We start from the raw sequence: 20,108 nt of genomic DNA on the forward strand, positions 1-20,108 counted from the left end.
TGTTTTCACCTTCTCAAATTTGTTTGCAATCTTCTTCAAGGTTGCTTCGTTTACTTTCTCACAGGAAGCTTCATTACTTTTTCACAAACGGCTTCAGTGATGTCCTTGAGGCCTTCTGCTCACAAACATAACAATTCCATTCGGTCTGGATTGTTCACTAAGTGTCCCTGATACTCCAGGTATCCAACAACCCAGGTTCCTCATCTTCTCAGTACAGGCCCCAAATCCCAAAATTCCAGGAGAGCATTACCCGATGTTGGGTCAGGGATCCTCTTCAACCTTCCCTTAAACCAAGTCCTTCTATCAGAGGTCTGTTGTCTTCCAAGTGCCTAGTTATCACCAGAGCCTAAAATTGTGACCCTTCCTCCAGCTGTCCAAAGGAGACCTCATTCTCCTTCTCACCTTTGTCACGCAGTGACCCTGACTAGGGGTCCAACCTGTCTCCTCCTTGTGGCAGGTAGCAGTGAGGAGGTCAGAGCGTGGGGATGAGGGCTCCCAGTACCAGAGCCCAGCCCATACACAGCGGCTCCAAGGGCACAGCCATGCCATTGCAGTTCTTCTACAGCCAGGCCCCAGGTGCTCACCAGGTTAAGGCCAAAGGTGGGCAGCTGCAGGGGACTCCCTTCAGTGTTTGTGTGGCCTTGGCCAGGAATGGATTCATCCTGACTCATTTTAAGGGCTGGGCTGAGTCGCTCAGACAGAATGGTTTCCATTGATGAGGCTCTTTGTCAAAGCCCCCAAACGTGAGACCATGAGAGACTTTTCTGCAGAGCTGCGACCCGGACAGGCAATCCCTAATCTCTGTCTCTGCAAGGCCTTCATGACCCTAGGGAAGCACTTTGGGCCGGTCCTTGTTGGATGTTGTGGGGTTCCTGTTGGCCCGTCCCTCCAGCCTGTGTGTTCTTGAAAAGAACCTTGTGGGGGATGGTGTTCAAAGTCTTGACACAGTCCTGGTAGATGACACTGCCCTCCCCTCCCCAACAAATGCAGCCCTTTCATCATGCGAAGCACAGAGGATAGTGAGGCATCATCAGCCCTGGGTTCATCCAGTCACCCTCTCCTGCACAAACCCAGCAGTGCAATCCAGGATGACACACTGTGGGACATGTTCCTCACCCAAAGTCAAGCTAAGCAGCTTTCACCTCCCCAGCTCATGCTCTGGGCCTTTTTGAAAGGTGCACGCAACATCTGCCTTTGGCCAGGGAAGTTCCCCCACGCTCCATGACCTTTCAGAGACGATGGAGAGTGGCCTCACAGTGACATCGTCTGGCTCTCTCAGCACCCTTGGATGTGACCTGTCCACTCCCAGGTACTGACAGGGCTGAGTTTGCTCAAGTCGCCCCTGATTTGGATCCTGCTCACCATTGGCTGTTCTCCTCCAGAGTCCTGCCTCGAGGCACAGAGGCCTGAGAGACCTTGCGAGTGAAGACTGAGGCCATGAGGACATGGAGTATCTCAGATCTACCAACACCTGCTTTTCCTAAATCCATCTGTGGCCACACGTTATCTTTCTTTGTTCACTAAATGCTCATGAAGCAGTTGTCATGGATGGGCCATTCAGATCACTTAAAGAACCACAGTAAACAGCATCAGCAAAAGTGATTTTATTGAAATGCGATGTGTAACAGTGCGACTTGACAAAGGCTGATGGGAAGGTTCAGCCTGTGACTGCACAGAGGATGTAACAATGATTCAGAGGCACCAGCACAGAATCACCCTTACCAATACAAAATCCTGGTGCACTGTGATACCAGGCCATGTGCGATGTCGGTCACATACCAAAGATTTGCTGTTTGTAAGAGATCTCTCAGCCTGGAGGAGCAAACGGGAGAGGTGTCCCAGCTCAAGGGGAGATCAGCGCCATGCAGCCACTGCGCTGGGCAGGGAGAGCTCAGGGAAGGCTCCCTTTGGCTGTCGTATTTACGGGATCAAGTGGTTGGCTTGTAGTCAAATTGCATGTGATGGGAAAAGTGTGCATGAGACTGCTTGTACCCTGTCCTGGTTTCAGCAGGGATGGAGTTTATTTTCTTCTCAGTTGCCGGTGTGTTTTGGATTTTGTGTGTGAAGAATGTTGATAAAAACATTCTGATGATACGAGTTGTTGTTAATGAGACCAAGGACACTGTCTGGCTTTCCAAGTCTTGTTAACGTGCAGATGTGGGAAGCTGGGCGAAAGACAGACAGAATAATTGATCCAAATTGGCCAAAGAGAGTATTCCATGCCATAAACGTCATGCTCAGTATGTAAGTGGGGGTTGCCCATGGGAGGGGGCATCCTTTTCTGGTATTCCCTTTCTGTTCGGACATTCTTTTCGGATATCTGTTCAGGCACCCTTGGCATCCTTTTCTTCTCTCTTGCTTGCTGGCATCGTTCCCTCTACCTTGCTAGCTTGCTCTCCCCCTTTGCTTGCTGCTCAGGACGGGCTGCGTCGGTCATTCGGACATCGGGTGGTGAGAAATTGTACATTGTTCATTTTTCATATTTTGTATATATTAATATCCTTATATCCTGTTAGCTTTGTAGTTTTTAGTATTTTTAGTAAACTGTTTTTATCTCAACCCACGAGTTTTCCTTTCTTCCCAATTTCTCTCCCCCATCCCACTGGGTAGGGGGAGTGTGAATAAGAAACTGTGTGGTGATTCCGGGCTAAACCACCACAGTCTTTTTTGGCGCCCAACGTGGGGCAACAAGGGGCCTCACTAGATCAGTCGTGAGATCATTGACCTTAGTCTGAGGATCCAAGGTTCAAGCCCCGGTCAGTCCCGAAGGGTTGAGATAAGGACAGGTTTGAACACAGTGTGTTGAAAACAGATTTGTTACAAGTTTTCATTAAGCCGGTTTGGTCATCGCTGGGCACAATGCTGTTTTATTTGTTCTCGCAGTTGTTTTTAGAGCTGTATTGGGCAGCACCCTACTTGCCGTATTTTCTGTTTGTCGGTGTTTATGCACGTCAATGCAGTGTGTTGGATTAAGATTATGGTTGTGCTGTGCTATGTGGCACTGATTTGTTTAGTGAGATTTCTGGTAATGGGACCATTTTCATATCTGTACTCAATGGCGGTGGGCAGTGTGCAGACCAAGGAGGCAGAGGCAGAGGCAGCTCCACCCGGGTATTTTGGGAGCCATCTTGTGGGTGTTGTTTGGAACTATACCTGTTGTTTTGTTCCGGGAAGCCAGGCCGCGGGGGGAACATCTGTTTACAGCTTTCCCCACCTCACCAAGCTAATTTCAACAGCTTTTGAGAATTTTGAATACCCTTTTGATACCCCTACCACCGTGTTCATGGTGACAAGTCTCTTGCAGCTATCTCAGATCTTGATATTGATGAAGTTTAAACAGTTTTTTTAAAGTATTATGGCTCCTCCAATCCCCGCAACAGACACTGTGGCTACTCAAACTGCTGCTACAAATACTGCAGCTACTTCAGCCGCTACGGCAGGTGCTGCAGCTACCCCAGCCCCTGCTATGGGCACTGCGATTGCTTCAGACCCCACGCCAGACACTGTGGCTACTCAAACCTCGGCAAGCAGTACCAAAGAGAAACCGAAAAACCAATCATCTACACCAGTATCAGTTGCCCCTGTACAGAAGAAATACACCAAAAAATCAGTTCGCATAGTGAAAGATGATGATGAACCAGGCCCATCACATGATCAGGGAGAGGCAGAAGGGGAGGTAGTCACCCGGTCCCTATCCCTGAGTGAGCTGCGAGATATGCGAAAAGATTTCAGCCGTAATCAAGGTGAGCAACTTGTCACCTGGTTGCTCTGATGCTGGGACAGGGTGGCCAGTAGCCTGGAATTAGAAGGCAGGGAAGCCAGGCAGCTGGGATCTCTGTCTAGGGAAGCAGCCATTGACAGGGCAATTGGAAGAGAGTCAGCAGCCTGCAGCCTCTGGAGGCGACTCCTGTCAGGTGTGAGGGACAGGTATTTCTTTAAGGAAGATATTGTATGCCACCCAAGCAAGTGGACCACCATGGAGAGAGGTATCCAGTTTCTGAGGGAATTAGCTGTTCGGGAGCTGATTTATCATAACCTGGATGACCCACAGACATCCGTAGATCCAGATGAAATTGAATGTACCCGACCCATGTGGCGGAAATTTGTACAGAGTGCACCATCATCGTATGCCAACTCATTGGCAGCAATGAGTTAGAAAGATGATGAGATGCCACCAGTACGTGCAGTGGCTAACCAGCTCCGACAATATGAAGACAGTCTCTCTTCCCCGATGCGGGCCTTTGTCTCAGCTATAGAAAGACTGACTGAGAAATCTGAAAGCCAGTTTGAAAAACTGTTAGAAAAACTATCTGAGGTGTGTGAGAAACTCGAAGATTCTTGCTCCCCACCTGCACGGACTAATATCTCAGCTATTAGAAGAAGACCTCATCCTCCTCCTGCTCAAGGGAGACGGTACACGCGACGAGATGACCTATGGTTTACCTTGCGTGACCAAGGAGAGGATATGAGGAAGTGGAATGGAAAGCCTACCTCGGCCCTAGAGGCACGTGTACGTGAGTTGCGAGGTAAAACAATCACAAAGGGAGGTTCTTGCAGGCAATTTGCTGCTCCAGTCTCCAGTGGGCAGTTCCCCAGACAGCGTAGAAGGGCTGATCTCACCTCTGATCCTATGGAAGGAACTTCTGATTCATACTCACAGAAAGTGCATAGAAAATATTATAAACAGGATTAGAGGGGCCCTGACTCCAGCCAGGCGGAGGAGAGGGACAACAGAGTTTATTGGACTGTATGGATTAAATGGCCTGGCACATCAGACCCACGAGAGTATAAAGCTCTAGTAGACACTGGTGCACAGTGTACCCTAATACCATCAAGCTATAAAGAGGCACAACCCATTTGTATTTCTGGAGTGACAGGAGGATCCCAAGAGCTGACTGTATTGGAGGCTGAAGTAAGTTTGACTGGGAATGAGTGGCAAAAGCACCCCATAGTGACTGGCCCAGATGCTCCATGCATTCTTGACATAGATTACCCCAGGAGCAGGTATTTCAAAGACCCAAAAGGGCACCAGTGGGCTTTTGGTGTAGCCACCATGGAGACAGAGAAAAATAAGTAAGCGCCATGTGCTTACAATGGTGGAAGCCACCACTGGGTGGCTAGAGACATATTCTGTACCCCATGCCACCGCCCGAAACACCATCTTGGGCCTTGAGAAGCAAGTTCTCTGGCGACATGGCACTCCAGACAGAATAGAGTCAGACAATGGGACTCATTTCCGAAACAACCTCATAGACACCTGGGCCAAAGAGCATGGCATTGAGTGGGTATATCACATCCCCTATCACACACCAGCCTCTGGAAAGATTGAACAGTACAATGGACTGCTGAAAACTACACTGAAAGCAATGGGTGGTGGAACCTTCAAAAACTGGGATAAACATTTAGCAAAAGACACTTGGTTAGTCAACACTCGGGGATCCATCAACAGAGCTGGCCCTGCCCAATCTGAACTGTTACATATTGTAGAGGGTGATAAAGTTCCTGTGGTGCATGTAAGGAATATGTTGGGGAAAACAGTCTGGGTTATTCCTCCTCTGGGCAAAGGCAAACCCATCCGTGGGATTGCTTTCGCTCAAGGACCTGGATGTACTTGGTGGGTGATGCGGGAGGATGGGGAAGTCCAACAACTTCCTTGAGATCAACATCTTCAACTCGCAGACCATGGATGTGATACACCAGCTGCGCCAGAGGTACCAGCTGCGCCAGAGGTACCAGCTACGAGTTCCAGATGCAGTATGTAACAACTTCACACTACATACCATCTCTCCTGCCCTGAGAGACTGCTATCACAGATGGGGCCCAAAGTCATGGACTAAATCAGCCCAACAGACTTTGGAGGGATAGCTCATAGATTGAGATAGTGATATATGTGTGTATACCTATAAGCATGACGTAAATGGTATGGAATAAGGGGTGGATACTGTCCTGGTTTCAGCAGGGATGGAGTTAATTTTCTTCTCAGTAGCCGGTGTGTTTTGGATTTCGTGTGTGAAGAATGTTGATAAAAACATTCTGATGATATGGGTTTTTGTTAATGAGACCAAGGACACTGTCTGGCTTTCTAAGTCTCGTTAAAGTCTCGTTAATGTGTAGATGCAGGAAGCTGGGCGAAAGACAGACAGAATAATTGATCCAAACTGGCCAAAGAGAGTATTCCATGCCATAAACGTCATGCTCAATATATAAGTGGGGGTTGCCCATAGGAGGGGGTATTCCTTTTCTTTTCGGACATTCTTTTTGGGTATCCGTTCGGGCACCCTTGGCATCCTTTTCTTCTCTCTTGCTTGCTGGCATCGTTCCCTCTACCTTGCTAGCTTGCTCTCCCCCTTTGCTTGCTGCTCGGTGTTGTTCCACAGTCCCCACTGTGGATACCACTGGTGGGCACTACTTGAGAGCAAAGCAATAACAGTGAGGTCTGCCCAGCTTCTCCACCCTTCACTGCTCACAGCTCCAGTTAGATGTGAAATGCAGATGGGAACTGTATGAGTATAAACACGTCCTTGGGACACAGTTTCTCCACTCAAAGCATTTGTAGGAAATGCATTTTGGAAATAGCTGTATAGATCTGGATTTACATGGTGGGAGAGAAATTTTCATCATCCTGCTGGCCCGTGTCCATGGCCTATGAAATAAAGTTCAACATTGTTGAAGTTCTTAAAGTGAACAGTTTCTGCACACTTGTTACACCAATGTCATTTCTGCCCAAGACTTTCCCAAATCCCCTCTTTCTCTCCATATCGCAGCACTGAATTGCCAATGTTGCTGCTTCTTCAGTCTCAAAATGAAATTCAACCTATTTCACTTCTGCATGACCCCATTATTTCACGTCTTCTCCCTACCTTTAACACCTTGGCTGCTACAGACACCTTGTTCTCTCTGTGCACTTCCTTGTGTCTCACAAATCCCTCCCAATATCCAATCTAATCCTCCCCTGCCGCAACTTGAGGCCATTTCTTCTCATCCCATCACTGGTTACTTGGGAGAAGAAACCAGCACTTGCCCCCCTACAACCTCCTTTCATGTAGTTATAAAGAGTGATGAGGTCTCCCCTCAGCCTCATCTTCTCCAGACTAAACAATCCCAGTTCCTTCAGATGCTTCTCAGCAGACTTGTGCTCTAGACCCTTCACCAGACTTGTTGCCCTTCTTTGGACGCACTCCAGCAACTCCTCAGTATCATAGAATAGTTAGGGTGGGAAGGGACCTTTAATACCCACCCATTCCAACCCCCCTGCAAGGAGCAGGGACATCTGCAAACTTCATGAGGTTGGCACAGGCCCACCTCTACAGCCTGTCCAAGTCCCTCTGGATGGCTTCCTTCCTATCCAGCGTGTCGATGGCACCACACAGCTTGGTGTTGTTGGCGAACTTGCTGAGGGTGCACTCTATCCTACTGTCCATGTTGCCAACAAAGATGTTGAACAAGGCCGGGCACAGTACCAAACCCTGAGGAACGCCACTCGTCGCCGGGCATCTGCTGGACGTTGAGCCGTTAACCACCACTCTCTGAGTGCGGCCATCCAGCCAATTCCTTATCCACCGAGTTGTCCATCTGTGAAACCCATTTCTCTCCAGCTTAGAGAGAAGGATGTTGTGCGGGACAGTGTCAAATGCCTTGCACAAGTCCAGGCAGATGATGTCAGTTGCTCGTCCCTTGTCCACTGATCCTGTCACCCTGTCATAGAAGGCCACCAAATTAGAATCTTAGAATCATAGAATCATAGAATGGATATAGTTGGAAGGGACCTTCAAAGGTCATCTATTCCAACACTCCTGCAAGAAGCAGGGACATCTCCAACCAGATCAGGTTGCTCAGAGCCTCATCCAGCCTGGCCTTGAACATTTCCAGGGATAGGGCCTCCACCACCTCGCTGGGCAACCTGTTCCAGTGTTCTACAACCCTCATTGTAAAAAAATTTTTCCTAATATCCAATCTAAATCTACCTCCCTCTATTTTAAAATCATTACTCCTTGTCCTATCGCAACAGGCCCTACTGAACAGCCTCTCCCCATCTTTCTTGTAGGCCCCCTTGAGATACTGGAAGACCGCTATCAGGTCTCCCCAGAGCCTCCTCTTCTCCAGGCTGAACACCCCCAACTCTCTCAGCCTGGCCTCACAGGAGAGGTGCTCCAGCCCTCTCATCATCTTCGTGGCCCTCCTCTGGACCTTCTCCAACTGGTCCATGTCATTCTTATGTTGGGGGCTCCAGACCTGGACACAGTACTCCTGGTGGGGTCTCACCAGGGCAGAGCAGAGGGGCAGAATCCCCTCCCTCGACCTGCTGGCCACACTTCTCTTGATGCAGCCCAGGATGCGGTTGGCCTTCTGGGCTGCAAGGGCACATTGCCTGCTCATGTTGAGCTTCTCGTCCACCAGCACTCCCAAGTCCTTCTCCTCCGGGCTGCTCTCAATCCATTCCCCGCCCAGCCTGGATTTGTGCCTGGGATTGCCATGACCCAGGTGCAGGACCTTGCACTTGGCCTGGTTGAACTTCATGAGGTTGGCACGGGCCCACCTCTCCAGCCTGTCAAGGTCCCTCTGGATGGCATCCCTCCCTTCCAGCGTGTCGATGGCACCACAAAACTTGGTGTCATCGGTGAACTTGCTGAGGGTGCACTCTATCCCACTATCCATGTTGCCGACAAAGATGTTGAACAGGGCCGGGCCCAGCACGGACCCCTGAGGGACGCCACTCATGACCGGTCTCCACATGGACATTGAGCCGTTGACCACCACTCTCTGAGTGCGGCCATCCAGCCAACTCCTTATCCACCGAGTGGTCCGTTCATCAAACCCATGTCTCCCTAGTTTAGAGAGAAGGATGTCATGCGGGACAGTGTCAAAAGCTTTGCACAAGTCCAGGCAGATGATATCCGTTGCTCGTCCCTTGTCCACCGATGCCGTCACCCCGTCATAGAAGGCCACCAAACTGGTCAAGCACGATCTGCCCTTGGTGAAGCCATGTTGGCTGTAACCAAACACCTCCTTGCTCTCCATGTGCAATTGGTCTCCAATTGGTCAGGCACGATCTGATACTTAGGGGCCCAAACTTCCACGCAGCATTGAAGCCTCGCCAGTGGCGGGCAGAGGGGCACGATCACTGCCCTACTCCTGCTGGCCGCACTCTTCCTGATACAAGCCAGGATGCTGTTGGCCTTCTTGGCCACCTGGGCACACTGCTGGCTCATGTTCACCTGGCTGTCTACCAGCACCCCCAAGACCCTTTCCAGCAGGAAGCTTTCCAGCCACTCTTCCCCAAGCCTGTAGCGCAGCACGGGGCTGTTGTGACCCAAGTGAAGGACCTGGCACTTGGCCTTGTTGAACCTCAAGCAATTCACATCAGCCCATCCATCCAGCTTGTCCAGATCCCCAGATGTCCCTCCATTTCCCCAGATGGTGCCCTCAGCATTGCTCTGCTAAAGCTTCAGCTAGCTCCACGTGCCTTGGACCACCTCTGGAACTTCAGATGTCACCAGGCCTTTGCGTTTGCACAGCTCAGTCCTGCCCTCCATCTCCAGTAAGCAGCACGGGAGCTGCGCCCAGAGGGTCACCTGCAGGTGTCTGTGGTGTGCGCGCCTGAAGGGAGTCAGGAGGAATCCCACTGCCCGTGGGTTTGTGCTGGGCATGGGGGGCAGCTGAGGACTGCAGCCAGGGCCTGGGGCTGAATGCCTTCCCTCAGCAACGGTGAATGAGATCATTCCCTGTCCCTGTCTGGGTGCCCTGTCTAAAGATGGGACAATGACACGGTGATGCTTAGGCCTAAAACGTTCTCCAGTGGGAGAAAGGACACTGCAGGAAAGAAGTGTCTCTCCCGATCTGAGGAGCAAAACTCCCGTGCTGGCTGCAGGCTGTTTGGCAGCAGGTTCCCCTGCAGCCCCAGGGACAGCTGGAGGGAGCCCCGAGGGGACAGAGAAAGTGCCGCCTTGGGCTGGGCCTCTGCTGCTGAGCTGGGCTGGGCTCCTGGCATGGAGGGAGCTGATGGCAAGCGGGCAGCGCTGCAGAGAGACAGCTCTGCCCAGGAGCAGCTCCTCTGCCAAGCGCAGCAGGGCTGAGGGCTCTGCCTGCAGGCAGCGAGGGGAGAGGGCTGGTGCAGAGAGAGGGGAAAGGCAGCCTGGGCTGGGAGGGTGCTGAGAGCTCACTGGGGAGGAATCTTCACAGCCTTGGACAGGGTAAGTCTCTGCATGCAGGGCAGTGAAGCTGAGGTTCCTGGAGTGAACTCTTAAAGCTCGTGCATCCCACAGACGGCAGAATATTTCTGATGGATGCCTACAGTTTCCATAGTGTAGAGAAGGAGGACAGGCTCCGGAGCAGGGCTTGCCTGTTGCCCTGTCAGAAGGACAGAGCATGACAGTTGTCTTTGCTCAAGAACGGCTGCAGGGGTGTGCAGGCGGGTGTGCAGGCAGGGGTGCCCAGGGCTGTCCTTCAGAGCAGGGTCCCTGCAGCCCAGGGGCTGTGTGCTGGGGCAGGGACTCTGCCGCCTGCCAGGCTCAGCACTCAGCCTGCCCGGGGAGCTCCCAGTGCTGCTGTGGGGAGAAGCTGTGGGGGGAAGGAGTGACCCCTGGTAGGGGATGGTCCTCCTGCTGTTGAGAGGGTGCTGTGTGGGTCAGGACTGCTCAGAGCTTCAGCTCACTCTAAGGTTATTTGCAATAGAAGTTTTTATGAGAAGACAAAGAGAAGGATTGCTATAAAGATAAGAAACTTTCTACAGTCTCTGTTTTCCATTGCCTACTCTTTGGAAATGGGAGGGGATTAATGATAAGAGATTCATAAATATTGATAAGTCACTCAGACCCCTGAACTCCAGGTGTATTATCAGCACGTCTTCCAGGAGTATCCTAATGCACTGCCAGCCTCTCCTCTGCCTGTGGACAGCACCAGCATCACCTCTGCTGGAACCATCAGGCTTAGGCTGACCTCTGCTTTTTTCTACCTTCAAACAGGAAGATGTGCCAGGCCAGACCCCATAAACAGGCAGGATTCTATAGGGCAAAGTTCAATGTCCAGTGGTTAAGATGGAGTTTGTGAGCGCTGAAAGGGAAAAATCATGGGACACTGAAACATCTCTCAGGATGAGAATCTCCAGATGAGAGGGATATTATCAGAGAATTAGAGGAAACTAAAATTAGAACTGTGGTAGGGAGAATCCAGAAAACTCTGTATATGATCCCCTCCAATGCAGACCCCTTCCTCTGAGTAATCCTCCCCTTGCCTCCTCTCCCACCCACCAGAGCCTCTGTCCCCAGGGCTGGGGGGTCCCAGACATGAACCCCCTCCTGTGAGGCCGGAGCTCCAGCAGAGCCGTAGTGCAGCTCTCCAGCCACGTGTCCATGTCCCTCTGCAGAGCACAGGGGCTGAGAGCAGCTGCCCGGCGATGGTGGTGTCGGGGAGGGGGCATGCACAGCTGGGGGAGGGGGACGCTGTCCTGAGTGCCCGCCTGCCCCTGCCCTGCCTGCTGGCAGCCAGACCCTCGCTCTGTCTTTGCTTCTCTCTCCACTTGTCTCTGTTATTGCTGTTGTTATTTCGTTCTTGCTGCCAGGCTCGCTGGGGAGGTGCAGTTTCAGCTGCAGGGTCACACCCGGATTTTGTGGGTCCTTCCATGCAGCCGTGTCCATGGGAACAAGTGTCCCAGCTTTCCTCTCAGCTGTGGGGCTGTGGGCAGTGCAGTCTGTGGGGCTGGAGAAGCACCTGATTTCCACTGAATCAGATGCTGTCGTTAGGACACGTGGCCATCTCCTTGCGGTGTCCTCCCAAGCTGTGACACACCCTCCAGAATGTGAAGCTGTCCCCTTGCACAATTTGTTATCTGGAAGCCCCATGGAGAAGCGCTGTGGGGTTGGTGAAATGAGCCCTGTGTGTCCTTGGCTGGAAGTGGGGTGCTGTGACCTTGAGAAGGGGTGAGACAGCACAGCAGTTGTCTGTTCTCCATACTATCTGCTTGTCTTTTAGGGTAATGTAAGAGTGTGATCACCCTCCATCTCATGAAGAACAAGCCCAGGGCAGCTGGGAACAAGTCGGAGGCACAGATCAGGTCGCCCCACTCTGCACTAAGCCACAGGCAATCCTCTGGCCTCACAGGACTGGCTCTGTTCTCCCTGAGTGCAGCAGAAATGCTGATGGTGTCTGACACCCAAGAACACTCCCCAGATGAGATGGGGGAGCTTTAAGAACCCCAGACCTCTCAAACTGCCTTCTGCCATCCCCGCTCCTTGGCAGTGGCAGTGCAGATGGTGACAAGCCCTTCTGCGCCAGGAGCAGTTTGTTCTGACAAAGTGAAACACCTGGACTGACCCCTGCCCCCAGAGTTCTCATGAACCCACTGCTGCAGAGCAGTGCTGGCTCCTCAGCAGCCAGTGGGCAGAGGCCCTGCAGCTCATGGCATGCTTGGCCAGCACAAGCCACAGCTTCAGCCAGTGAGCTGAAGGAAGGTCTTCTGGAAAAGGAATGGTGGCTAGGAGGGTGGGGGTGGAGCATGGTGAGGGTCAAGGAGAAAGGGTTTTTGTCACAGAAGTGTCCCCTAACTGTTCATTAGTTCTTCCTCTAAGAACAGGGTGCCATGCTTGGAGGCATACCATCTAACCACAGCTCCATCACCCAGTTCCTCCTCCTGGCCTTTGCAGACACACGGGAGCTGCAGCTCTTGCACTTCTGGCTCTTCCTGGGCATCTACCTGGCTGCCCTCCTGGCCAACGGCCTCATCGTCACTGCCATAGCCTGCGACCACCGCCTGCACACCCCCATGTACTTCTTCCTCCTCAACCTCTCTGTTCTCGACCTGGGATCCATTTCTACTACTGTCCCCAAATCCATGGCCAATTCCCTCTGGGACACCAGGGCCATCTCCTACTCTGGATGTGCTGCTCAGGTCTTTCTACTTTTCTTCTTGCTTGGAGCAGAGTGTGCTCTTCTCACCGTCATGGCCTACGACCGCTACGTTGCCATCTGCAAACCCCTGCACTACGGGACCCTCCTGGGCAGCAGAGCTTGTGTCCACATGGCAGCAGCTGCCTGGGGCAGTGGGTTTCTCAGTGCTGTCCTGCACACGGCCAATACATTTTCACTGCCACTCTGCCAGGGCAATGCTGTGGATCAGTTCTTCTGTGAAGTTCCCCACATCCTGAAGCTCTCCTGCTCACACTCCTACCTCAGGGAAGTTGGGCTTCTTGGTTTTCTGTTTTCTTTAATTATTGGGTGTTTTGTGTTCATTGTTGTGTCCTATGTGCAGATCTTCAGGGCCGTGCTGAGGATCCCCTCTGAGCAGGGACGGCACAAAGCCTTTTCCACGTGCCTCCCTCACCTGGCCGTGGTCTCCCTGTTTATCAGCACTGGCATGATTGCCTACCTGAAGCCTCCCTCCATCTCCTCCCCATCCCTGGATCTGCTCGTGGCAGTTGTATACGCATTGGTACCTTCAGCAGTGAACCCCCTCATCTACAGCATGAGGAACAGGGAAATCAAGGATGCCCTGAAGAACCTGATTCCACAAGTACTATTTCAGCAGCAATAAGCTGCCCTTCTCTCCTCACAAGATTTCTCCAGTCTATTTCAGACAACTGTTATCCTTTGGGCATTGTACTGGTTATAACCATGTTGGTTCAGAAATGTTTGCTTTCATCCTGTTTCTCAAGAAATGATCCCAGTCTGTCTGGCCCAAAGACCTTCTGTGACTGGGTCTATCACTAAGCTAACACTGGCCTCCTTTGTGGCAAGTCTGTATGAAAAGAGGATTTCCTCAGTACAGCGTGTGAAGCTTAAACTCTTCTTTCAAAACAGGACTACTGTCTATGCTCAGGGAATTGCAGGCTAACAGGCCCTGCTGCTGTCCTTGGGTGCTGCATTGGCTTAGGGGGACAAGGACACGGTTTCATGCGTGAGAGAATGCCGACTGGACTGATCCTTCACGTTACTGGGTGCTCAATGCCACTGGAGATCCTGAACAAGGATCTAAAGGCATCTGCTTGAGGCTCTGCCACATAGGACAGGGCTAGTCAGGGGTGCCCAACCTTCTGAGAGGGGATCTGAAGCCACCAGGAGAGCACAGGGCATCTCTGGGTCACTGGGTGCCCTGGGGTGGAATGTGAATGGAGGTGTAGCAAACTTCCACAGAAAGTGGGGTCACCCAAAGGCAAAGGGCTAAACTGAAGAACACAGAGTGTAAGGTGGGCTCTGCAATGCCAGAGAGGCAGCAGAGACACAGCAGGCGTGAGGAAGGCAGTCTGAAGAGCGATTCCCTTCATCTTCAAGAGAAGCCATGGGCTGCACCCAGTGACACACCTGAACACATCCCAAAACCATAGAAGTGCCCTGAGATGTCCCTGAGTATCATCACCATGGAGCCATGGGAGAGACCTGTCAGGGGTAGTGATGCCAGCCTGGCTAGATCGGCTTCACTCCCAGATCAGTATGGTCAGTGTGTGGTCCCAGGGGGTCCACTTGCTCTGCAGAGCAGCAGCACCAGCCCAGGGCCCTGTGGGGACCTGAGGGGAGGGAGCCAGGAACAACTGGCCAGGTCAGCACGGACACAGTGCCCTGGGGAAAGGCTCTCTGCAGAGCCGGGATTTCCCTGGAGCTTCTGTGTCCTTCAGGGACGCTGGGGCTGTGGTGCGAGTGCCCAGAGCTGTGCAGCTCCCTGCAGCAGGCACTGCTGTGGGGGCCAGCCCAGGCTGGACTCGTATGGAGCCTGCCATGAAACCAGCACCCCCAGATCCCTCCCTGCAGGGCTGCTCTCCAGCCACTCCTCTCCCAGCCTGTACTCCTGTTGGGAGCGTTACTCCATGCTGACTGCAGAATCTGGCATTTGGACATGTTAAATTTCATGGCCTTCATGGGGACTGCTCAGTGCTCCCATCTGGCCGCATCCCTCAGCACGGCCTCTGGTCCCTCAAGAGTCAACAGCACCTCCCAGGTTGGGATCCTCAGCAAACTTGCTAACAATGGATTCCACACTCCTGCCTCCAGATGATGGATAAATATATGGAACATGGATAAATACATGGAGCAGGCCCTGGGATCAAGTCCTGAGGAACACCACTGGTGAGAGGTCACCAGTCAGATGTAGCCCCATTCACTGTGACTCCTTCGGCCCTGCTGTCATCATAGAATCACAGAATGGCTTGGGTTGGAAGGGACATTTATAGGCCATTACTCTAGCCCCCCTGTAAGGAGCAGGGACATCTCCAACCAGATCAGGTTGCTCAGAGCCTCATCCAACCTGGCCTCGAATGTTTCCAGGGATGGGGCATCCACCACCTCTCTGGGCAACCTGCTCCAGTACTTCAGCACCCTCAATGTAAAACGTTTTTTTCCTTATGTCCAGTCTGAATCTACCTCCCTCGATTTTAAAACCATCACCCCTCATCCTGTCACAACAGGCCCTGCTAGAAGAGTTTCTCCCCATCTTTCTTGCAGCCCCCTTTAGGCACTGGAAGGCCACTCTAAGGTCTCCCCAGAGCCCTCTCTTCTCCAGGCTGAACAGCCCCAACTCTCTCAGCCTGGCCTCACAGCAGAGGTGCTCCAGCCCTCTGATCGTCTTTGTGGCCTCCTCTGGACTGGCTACAACAGGTCCACGTCCATTTTAATCAACCCACATTGGCAAAGACAATTTCTATACAAAAGAACTCCCAGTGCTAGGAAGATTCCCTTCATGGACCTGAAATACAGCAGTCACTCCTTTCTAGCAGCTCTAAGGAAACAGAAACACTTTGTAAAATCTTCTGTAGGGGTGGCTGGAATCAGACATCGCTTATGGAAGATTTATGGCAGTCATATCTACAACTCCTGATTGCTTTATGTGGAATAAATATTTATCATACCATACCTAACACGCAGCATTGCAACCTGCATGTTGTGCATTAAAAGAGGTCAACATTTCAAGAATTCCCCTCTCTCTCAACAGCACAGAGCTCTTGCTGAACCAGGAGTCATATTCAGTGCCAATACACAATAAACGAAACCAGTCTGTACTATTGTCATGTCACTGAGCCAGATTTCTGTACGGAATTCTGCTTCTTTTCCACAGGCACTTATTTTACTGATGCTGCTAAAGTTCCTGCAGAACAGCTGGTACCTGGCCCTGGGACTCGCACTTCTCCTCCCTACGTACAAGAGCCGACCAGTCTTGAGGGCATGCATTCGCTTCCCACACATTTTAAAATAAGCAGTTGTTATGGTTTAACCTCAGCTAGAAACTGAACACCACACGGCTGCTCCCTCACTGCCCTCCTCTGCTGGGATGGGGGAGAGAATTGGAAGTGTAAATGTGTAGAAATGAGAGCTGCCAGTCAGTAGGGACCTCCCCAGGCCCCTCAGGCCTTTGGTGGATGATTGAGAGGGGTCCTGTTGTGATATCCGCTAGCTCCTTCAGCACTCTGGGATGAATCCCATCAGGCCCCATGGACTTGTAATGAAATGTTAGAATGGTTTGGGTTGGAAGGGAGCTTTAAAGATCATCTAGTCCAACCCCCCTGCAAGGAGCAGGGACATCTCCAACCTGATCTGGTGGCTCAGAGCCCCGTCCATCCTGACCTTTAAAGTTTTCGGGGATGGGGTATCTGCCACCTCTCTTGCTAACGCGTTCCAGTGTGTCACCATCCACATCCTAAATAGTTTCTTCCTGACATCTGCTAGCTCCTTAGTTACTCTGGACTGAATCCCTCATGGTCTTGTGAACATCCAGCTTGAAGGTTGAGAAAGATGGATTTCATAGAAGCATAGAATAGTTTGGGTCGGGCAAACAGGATCATCAGTTTGAAAACCAACAGAATAAAGTCTTGTGTAACCATGTCTGGCCACACAGGTGACCCTGCTGTGTGCAGAATGTTGGACGAGAAACCTTCTCAGGTCACTTCAGGCTTGAAGGATTCTGTGTTTCCATCTACTCTGGCTTTTCTCTTGCTGATTTTAAGGAAAGCACTCAGGTTCCCCAGGAACATGTGTGTTGGTTTTGTTTAGTGAGGAGGGACTATGGTGGCAGCTTCTACAAGAACCTGCTAGAAGTTGTTTCTTCTTTTTCCAGTGACTCAGCTGGGTCTAGCGTAGACCTGTCGCTGGCCAGGACTGTGTAAATTGGTGACAGAATGTTCTGTGATAACGCCTCTGTGATATATTTAAGAAGGGGTGGGGGTGGGGGGGGAAGAAAAGGAGAAGAAGATGTGAAGACGCTGAGTGGGGACAGAGAGGGGGAGGTGCGGGCCTTGTGGGCCTTGCGGCCACCACCCTCTGGCCTCCCGCCGGGCAGCCGACTGGGCCCAACTCGGCCCGGCCTGGCTGCAAGAAGTGGAGAGGAGATGAGATGTGAAGAGATCCTGAGAGGCCTCTGTCTGCCTGTTGTGAAGAACTTTTCTTGTGAGAGGAACAACTACAGACACCAAAGTCAGTTCAGAAGGAGGGGGGAGGAGTAATGCGGCTCCTGGCCAAGATTCCCCTGCAGCCTGTGGTGACGACCATGGTGAAGCAGGTTGTCTCCCTGCAGCCCATGGAGGCTCACGGAGGAGCAGAGATCCCCCTGCAGCCCGTGGAGGCTCACGGAGGAGCAGAGATCCCCCTGCAGCCCGGGGAGCCCACGGAGGGGCAGAGATCCCCCTGCAGCCCGTGGAGGACCCCACGCCAGGGCAGGCGGAGGCCTGAAGGAGGCTGTGGCCTGTGGAGGGCCCACTGAGGCAGCTGTTCTGGAGGGACTGCACCCCGTGGAAGAGGTGACCCACGCTGGAGCAGTTTCACGAAGGACTGTGGCCCATGGGAGGGATCCCACAATGGAGCAGGGGAGGAACGTCAGATCTTCCCCCAGCGACGAAGCAGCAGTGTAAAACAACGTGTGATGAGCTGACTGTAACCCCCAATCCCTCTTCCCCCCGTGCCACTCAGAGGGGGGAAGGTGGTAGAGATAATGTTAACCCTGGGAAGAGGGAGGGGTGGGGGGAGGTTATCTTGTTCTCTGTCTCATGCTTTGGTTTTAATAATAAACAAATAGTTTTCCCCAAGTTGAGTCTGTTTTGCCTGTAATGGTAAATGTAAGAATCTCTCCCTGTCTTTATCTCAAACCTCGAGCCTTTTTTGTTGTATTATCTCTCCCTGTTCCCTCAGAGGGTGGGAGGAGTGAGAGAGACACTGCGTAGTTTGGCCCTGAGCGAAGCTAAACTACAACAACATGGAAGTACATCAAGTGTAAATATAAGGAGGTCAAGTTCAGCTTTGTTGTCCCACTGCAATCCATTTTACATAAGGGAAGGGCTGCTTGGCAGGTACCCCTGAACCTGCCTGGTCACATCCTTGACTTCACCTTGTGTTTTCTTTTTAGTTCTTCTTCAGTGTATCCCAGTGTGGGGCTCCTCATTCTGGAGGAATGGCGAGAAACCAGAGGTGATCCAGAGGAGGGCTGCCAAGATGGGCTTAGGGGCCATGTGTGGGGAGACTGAGAGGCCTGGGCTTCTTAGGCCTGGCGGACTGGAAGATCTGGGAAGTGTAGTGTCACGTAGTCCATGATCGCCTGAAATTTGCCTTTGGTTTTCTGCTGTAACAAGTCCATGGAGAGGCTGTGTCAGTCATGGCCCTCAAAGGGACCCAGTAATGCTTCAAGGTCCTTTGGGTTTTGCTTCTGACTTTGACTCCTGGAATGGTTTGTGCAAATCTCCTCGCAGTCGCTCAGGTTCATGGACTCAGCACCTAAAGCACCCTGGGGCTCATTACAATGTAGAAAGCCCTAACATATCTTTCTCTTCCTACACGTTAAAAGAACTCTCTGTGCCTTGTACAGCTAATTGGAGGGAGAGTTCAGTGAGTCCTTAACAAAAAATGAGGTTTTGCTTCTTAAGAGTATTTTGCCTAACTTTTCAGTCCACTGAAGAATGGATAGCAATGGATCTTGATCCAGGCTGTCTCCTAAGGAGGCCTGACCAGGAAGGAAAAGCAGTCCTTTCTGGTCTGTTTGGACAACCTTGCTCCTCGCCACCCCAAGCCCAGGAGTTCCCTCATTGGCCACCTTGGACTTGCATCACTTTTCTTCACCTCACACGTCTCCACTGAGGTCACGGCTGGATGGTACAGCTCCTTTGCACCAGCAAGCAGCAGCCCTGCATTTCCCTTGTTCACACTCAGTCTCTAGCACAGCAAGTGAAGCTCTTGGTTTTGTTCTGGACTTTTCTCGCAGCCACCAACTCCAGGTGGTCACCACCTGGCATCCCCTGTCAGTGCCCTGCCCTGTCCCAGCCCAGTCCCACTGCCCTACACATGCTCTCATTGCTCCAGTGTTCAGGCACAGCACGGGAAAGGGTGTACTCGGTGTGAGGAACAGTCTGTCTCACATAGTCCCCAAGACATCCCTTTGTGCCCTGTCTCCTTTCTGCTCCTCCTACTAGAGACAGCCTCCCCCAGGTCCTGGGCCCACCCAGCCCTCTCCACATCTGATGTGGGGTTTTGCAGACAGCCCTGCTCCAGGGTCTGCCAGGGTCTGGACAAGGAGAGTGGCCAGGCAGGGGTGGCCATTCCCCCAGTGCAGGCGCTGAGCCCAGCGGGAGGAGGGAAATGGCCGTGCAGCAAAACTCACCCAGAAACCTCTGGAGAGTGGCCAGTGCTGGAAGTGGACGATAAACAGGGCCACCAGTGACAGCTCACTCCAGCCCTATTATGTTACCCCATGCCCTCCTCTCTTCAGCCTTGGAAGAAAAGGAAAATTTCCAGACACCGGCACTGAGGAAATTCCCTTTTATTACAGATGTGAGATGGGAGGCCAGCTGTTCCATTGGGCCAGAAACATCTGCAAAGACTTTTGGGTCTTCATGGATCTGGAGAAGTGGAGTGCATGCAGACATTTTTGGAGAAAATGGATTGTCAGGTGTAAGTGCCGAAAGCACAGGAGATTCCCCAGATACACTAGAACCCACTCATGGAGAGGCACAGGCAGCTCATTGCTGCTGGAAGACAACAGACGGAATGAGCTTCTTCAGGGCATCTCTGAGCTCCTGGTTACATCATGCTGTAGATGAGGGGGTTCACTGCTGGAGGAACCAGCACATAGAGAACTGCCACCACCAGATCCAAGGATGGGGAGGAGATGGAGGGAGGCTTCAGGTGGGCAAATACAGCAGTGATGATAA

General features: G+C 52.0%; 1 protein-coding gene across 1 annotated transcript; it reads left to right on the top strand.

The window, feature by feature from the left end:
* Positions 1-12,574: 12,574 nt before the first annotated feature.
* Positions 12,575-13,525, top strand: LOC147599790 (olfactory receptor 14A16-like). Its single transcript, XM_086753574.1, has one exon. It carries the CDS (start codon positions 12,575-12,577, stop codon positions 13,523-13,525), a length of 951 nt encoding a protein of 316 aa, XP_086609700.1.
* The last annotated feature ends 6,583 nt before the right edge of the window (positions 13,526-20,108 follow it).

This window comes from Chlamydotis macqueenii, chromosome 8, assembly GCF_036417535.1.
Source record: "Chlamydotis macqueenii isolate bChlMac1 chromosome 8, bChlMac1.mat, whole genome shotgun sequence".
Taxonomy (NCBI): Eukaryota; Metazoa; Chordata; class Aves; order Otidiformes; family Otididae; genus Chlamydotis; species Chlamydotis macqueenii.

Coding starts and splice junctions, on each gene's coding strand:
- LOC147599790 (XM_086753574.1), top strand. CDS start 12,575: ATGCTTGGAGGCATACCATCTAACCACAGCTCCATCACCCAGTTCCTC.